Genomic DNA, 6,174 nt, shown 5'->3' with positions numbered 1-6,174 from the left:
CCACATAGCTTCAGTGAGTATGGTAGACTACTTTTCTGATGTGTTGAGATGTTCCGGGACATCCAAGGAATCCCTGAAGTTATGATCTGTGGGTCTACCGCCGTATCAAGCCAGAGGTCGACGGTTTTTGACTCTTGAACATATCCGCATAGCTTCAGTGAGTATGGTAGACTAGTTTGCTGATGTGTTGGAATGGTCTGGGACATCCAAGGACTCCCTGGAGTCAAGACCGGTGGGTCTACCGCCGTAACAAGCAAGAGGTCAACGGTTATTGACTACGGGACATACCCGCATAGCTTCAGTGAATATGGTAGACTACTTTGCTGATGTGTTGGGATGTTCTGGGACATTCAGCGAGCGTTGCTGGACTGTAGCTTTTGATGACCTGGAGTTGAAGTCAAGAAATCTTGAGAAAGTTGAAGGCGGGTTCGTCAATTTTTATAATTATGAATGGAAATAGTTTTTGAAGGCTGCAGCTGTTTTATTGTTTGATTCCGTTTGAAACCCTGGTTTAGTGAAAATCTTCTCTGCTTGTTAGATCAGTCTCGCTAATAGAATTAGCGTTTTTTTTTTCGCTGGACCTGGAAGAGCTGCAGGATTTTAAAATCAGCCAGGGATTTTATCTGCGACATTGCAGAATGACACTCTCGCCGCAGTTCTTCGTCACCCGTAAAAAAGAAAAATCTCTTCTAACCGATCGAAACGCGACAATTTTCTAGCAAAAAATGTCAAGAACCAGACAACTAAAAACACATCTGGAAAAAAACCGCCTTAAGTCAGGGGTATAAAAAAACACACAATAAGCAAAAACTGAAAATTTGGTTTATTGGACCTTTAAAAAAACTCCAGACATACTAGTGATTATAAAACAGCTCATTTCAAAAATCAAATCAAATTATTCGCTCTTCAGCATTGCCTTGGCGTTCTCGATTGCGAGATTCCTACTCGAAACTAGGTGTTCGAAGGCTTGTTTGTTTGTTTGTTTATTTATTAAATACAGCAGCGTAAGGCTTACACCTTTTTAAATTGCTACCTCCGGTGTCATTACGTTTAAAATACAATTAAAAGAAAAACTACGCTAAATATACGGGTTCTCCACAGGATGATGTCGTCTTTCTCGTTGTCGTCTCGCCTTTTCTCGTCTCAGCGTTGATATTCCAGCGTAGTCCAGAGTTCGTCCGAGGGGATGGGGGTTTGCCCCTTATGCGACCTCATCCAGGGGGCTCAAATGCCCGGAGGGTTGTCCCTATTCCACTCTTCATGTAACTTGTGGTTAGGGGGGCCCCGGGTCACTTGAGCACCTCTGTGGATTTTTCAGCTGGCGTGTCGTTTCTACCAGGCACCCCGGAGGAGCCGGAGGATTGTCCCTATGCCACTCTTCCTATAGCTTGTGGTTAGGGGGGCCCCGGGACCTCCGGGCGTGACAGTGGTTACACACGTTTACTACGGCTGCGGTCGGTTCCAGAAAGCCAAGCAGCCGCTCTTAAAAGTTGCTTCCGAAGTCGTTCGCTTCAGTTCAGCAGGCAGCATGTTCCAGTATACCGCACCCCTGACGAACAGCGAACTCGCGTAGGCCAACGTGTTGTTTCGTGGAAGGATCAGGTTTTGCTGGCGACGGCCTCGGAAGGGTACTAGTTTCTGGTACAGTAGTGGTGGGGAGCGCGTTGTGAACAGTTTCCGGATGAAGAGGCAGGAACGGTAAGGGAACAGTCTATCCAGCGGGCAGCCAACTAAGGATTTCTGGAGGTGGCTTACACGAGCGTACCGGTTCAGGCCGTAAACGAATCGCACGCAGCTGTTGAGTGCGACTCGCAATCTATCCATTGCTCCGGCGCTGGGCTTGACGTAAAGAAGGTCGCCGAACAGAAAGTGTGGGAGAAGGAGTGCTTTAAACAGCTTCAGTCTGGTTGCTACAGGCGCGGCTCTCGCGGAACTGTAGAGAGTACGTAGTCCTGCGTATATCTTGCCGCACTGCTGGTGGATAAGTCCGTCCCACTGGAGATCCGCTTGAAAAACAAAGCCCAGATTGCTCGCCGACTCGGTCCATACTATTCGCTCACCGTCTAACTGAAGACTTGGGAGCGAGCTGGTGGGAGCAACGTTGCGTCGGCCACCTTTCACGAATAACGCCTTGCTTTTTGCTTGGTTCACCACAAGCTTGTTTCGCTCACACCACTCGTGAATGCTGGCGAGGTCTTCATTCACCATTCTGACGAGCTCGCGAGCGCATGGCCCATTCCGTCCAACGAACAGCTGTACGTCATCGGCATACATTTGTATGGAACAGTGTTTTAAAACCGTGGGGAGATCGTTGGCGTGACAGCAAAACAGCAATGGACCGATCACCGACCCTTGAGCAACGCCTGATGAAACTTCGCCACTGTCGGAACACTGGTCGTCGCAAAAAACGGTTTGAGTTCGTCCATCGAGATATGATGCAACAAGGTTCACAGCAGGTCCAGAGAAGTAAAATTGCGTCTCCAACTTTGCGCAAAGTTTGCCATGGGGTATCGTGTCGAACGCTTTGGAGAAGTCCAACAGCAGCAGAACAGCAGATCCCCGCCTGTCCACGATAGCGGCTAGTTCGTCGTACACGCGTACCGCAGCAGTTTGGATCCCTTGGCCTTTGCGAAACCCGGCTTGGACAGGTGAAAGCAGATTGTTTTCACTAAGGTGGCACGACATTTGTTTTTCCAACAGCTTTTCGAGAGCCTTTGACAGGGAGCACAGGATGCTGATCGGTCTGAGGTTCTGGATGGTGTTGATGTGCGGCTTTTTTCGTAGAGGTAACACCTTTGCTTGCTTCCAAAAACTGGGGAAAATCGATGTCTCAATCACCTTGTTGAACAGGTACGTTACTTGGCGAATGACAAGTGGCAAAATTATTTTTATGAAGCAGATAGGTAAACCATCCAGTCCCGTAGCGTTGGAGCTGATGTCACAGATGGCGTTCACCACCTCCCATTGGTGAACAGTCCTGAACGAGAAACGGAAAGTAGTTGCAGCTCCGGAACATCTTGGAAAGTCCTTGGCGGTAAAACTCGACAGAAAAGTGCGATTTACGTCGTCTGGATGAAAACTGCATACGGCTGGCGTTTTGTCCTTTGCTGCGCCAATGCTGCGCACACGTTTCCAAAGGGTCTTGGCTGGAAGTGTGCTGTCCAGGAATCGTGTAGTGTGTTGGGATTTGGCTCTGTCGACAAGTGCGTTAGTTTTGTTTCTCAGCGTCTTGTATCGTAAGTGGGCCAAAGTCTTACGTTCCGGCGGAGCCTTGCGCCAGTCGTCGTACGCCATGTCGCGTTCCAGCATCGACCTTTTAATCTCGTTGTTGTACCAGGGGTTGAGTTTCTTACGGTTGGAGCAGGTGCGAAGTGGAATGCATTGGTCATGAATCCGTTTGACATGACTGTTGAAAAAGTCGAGCATCGCATTGGGATTGTGAAGGTTGTAGAATTCGGACCAATCAACAGAATTTATTTCGTGCTCGACATCGTTAGCGTTGAAGTGTACATAATCCCGGTATGTGATGCTTCGCACTGGAGGGAGAACGTCAAAGTCCAGCGAACCAAATATGAGATCGTGCGTCGAAAGTCCGGGAAAGGCGACTTGGCTGAAACGCAGGACTTTTTCACAGCAACTGGATAGGAGCAGGTCCAATTGAGAGCACCCGTGACGGTGGTAAAACGTCGGCTCTTCTCCAACAGAGACGAGGGCAAACGTACTCATCAATGACTCGAGTCGGGCGCGTTCGTTGCTTGGTTTGCGCAGGTCTGTGTTGAAGTCGCCAATCAAAACAACGTACTCAAAGCTGCCGATGAGAGCGTCCAATTTCTCAGCGAGAAGATCAGTGCAGTCGTTCCCAGGGGGGTTGTAGACAGCCACCAGCAAAACTTTTTCCGATCCAAAACGCAGCTCACAGGCTAAACATTCTGTTTTGTCTGCAGATTGTTCAGTTGGCTCGATCCGGAAAACTTCTTTACATCCCACGTGCTCCTTGAAGTAGATAACGATTCCGCCACCTCGACAGTACTTCCTGTCACATCGGAGGAACGCAAACCCAGGGATAGCGATGCTGCGATCAGTGTTCTTTGTTGTCAGCCAGGATTCGGTAAAGCAGGCGATGGTGACTTTGGAATCCTGTAGGTTGCTCTTGATTTCATCCAACTTAGTACCCTTCCTAGCACATAAACTCTGTGCATTGCCATGGCAGATGTTGAGTTTCCCGGGGGCAAGAACGGCATGCATTACGGCTGCAGGAATGTTCGTCAGGGTGCGGTTTGTTGACAATGGCATTTTGGGGCAAGCAACTTTTAGAGGGCTGAAAAGACAAGCAACAGACTTTTTTGGTTTTTGTCATAAACAATCTTCGTTCAAAATTTTACAAATTCACAATACAATAATAAGAATTACAATTACAATAAACATCAAAAGGAACGGTTAAAATTCGACTTAACTAGCGAGTTGACGAAGCTGGTCCTCCGACAGTACAGCGACAGGGTTCGCGTTTGGAAGTTTTTTCACATGGACTACCCCGCGCTTGGTGTACACCGACGACAGCTTCCCGTCCTTCTTCAAGCGTATGGCAGCGGCTCTGACCTTTCGCGCAGCATCGGTGAGGCTCTCGTTCACGTACACACGGCGAGTAGAGTCGATTCCCAGGTGGCAAAGCTTCAAGTCGTGTTTCCCCAGGTAAGCGTAGTAGAAGTCGTCACGGGCGTTTCTCAGGGCGAACTGGATTTTGATGAAACTTCCGTCGCTTCCGTTTGGTGACCGCGAGTACAGCCTCCGAATATCCACCGACGGGGGGACACTACCGTCCAGTCCGACATGCTTCAGCATCGCCGTGAAGTAAGCTGGCAGATCCTCACCTTCAACGAACGGTACCCCACTGACAATCAAATCGTCACACCTTTCCAAACTGTCGATCGCGTGGGAGACACCATCAAGACGATCGTTTAGGGCGTCAACATTGGCATCGGCCTGCAGAAATTTCGTAGCGCAATCGGACCGGAGGGAAGTTAGGTCTTTGGACACAGCCTCAAGTTTTCCTTCCAGATCAGTTTTGATGGTTTCGATTTTCTTGTTGAGGTCGGTGCGCATTTCGTGAATCATTGTTTTGGTTTCGGTAAACTGCTCCATAAACAATTTCACGGCAGCATCCAGCTTCGCAGAGACACCATCATCAGCACCGTCCATCCTACCCCGCTTCGGGACGGGAGTTTCGAAATTGAGGAGATTTGTGGTAGAATCCATCGATGAGGAATCGCCGTCCGTCCAACTTCGTTTCAAAACATTGGCTTCGTGGGTAGGGTTGGCAGGAGGTGTTCGTTCCATTACGGGGTGTAGTTGTGTGAGCGAGCAAAAACTACTTTTTGTTTCTCACTTGGATGCCTCGAAAAATGACGGCTTGATACACCACACAGCGCCCAGATTTTTCAACGCCGGAACCGGTCAGGAAACACCACGGATAAGCTGGATAACACTTTCGGGGACGCGGCGGCACTTCAGGATTAAGTCGGTTACAAATTCGAACGCGTCGAGAACGGATTTATTCCACTTTGATGTTTATTTGTTTTGCACTTTATTCGCAACACATCTTGCTCGGCGTGTAGTCTACACGGCTTGATAGTTGAGGCAATTGCAAACCTCTTTTTACACCTTAGCTTCCATTCACCCCGGGATTCGAACTGACGACCTTTGGATTGTTAGTCCAACTGCCTACCAGCGACTCCACCAAGGCAGGACCCAGCGAGACGGCTCCTACACCTGTACTGTGCTAACGACCTAACCTTTTTAGGTTAGTCCAGGGCAAACATTTACTTCCCGTCCGACGGAAAGCGTGATCAGACAAATCTCGTCTCAAAAAATGTCACCGGGACCGTCTGGGATCGAACCCAGGCCGACTGGGTGAGAGGCAATCACGCTTACCCCTGCACCACGGTCCCGTAAAACAGCTCATTTATCAGTAAGAAAAAAGTAATGCTTGTGCTTGAACAGCCTCCTACTTTGTAAATGTAAACCAAGTAGGATCATTCTAAAATCACGTTACGCATTCTCTCTATTCATCACCCAGTGTTGCGAACGTCGGGAGATCAGGGCGGACACCGATTTCGTGAGCGGGAAAACTCAATAAAAACACCAAATTTTCCATCGCTACAAAACTGCAATTTTATT

General features: G+C 48.8%; 1 protein-coding gene across 1 annotated transcript; it reads right to left on the bottom strand.

Moving 5' to 3' along the window:
* Positions 1-1,443: 1,443 nt before the first annotated feature.
* Positions 1,444-4,245, bottom strand: LOC120425705 (uncharacterized). Its single transcript, XM_039590297.1, has one exon. The coding sequence runs from the start codon at positions 4,243-4,245 to the stop codon at positions 1,444-1,446; it is 2,802 nt and encodes a 933-aa protein (XP_039446231.1).
* Between the last annotated feature and the right edge of the window lie 1,929 nt (positions 4,246-6,174).

This window comes from Culex pipiens, chromosome 1, assembly GCF_016801865.2.
Source record: "Culex pipiens pallens isolate TS chromosome 1, TS_CPP_V2, whole genome shotgun sequence".
Taxonomy (NCBI): domain Eukaryota; kingdom Metazoa; phylum Arthropoda; class Insecta; order Diptera; family Culicidae; genus Culex; species Culex pipiens.
This window is presented reverse-complemented; position numbering and strand designations above follow the sequence as displayed.

Coding starts and splice junctions, on each gene's coding strand:
- LOC120425705 (XM_039590297.1), bottom strand. CDS start 4,245: ATGCATGCCGTTCTTGCCCCCGGGAAACTCAACATCTGCCATGGCAAT.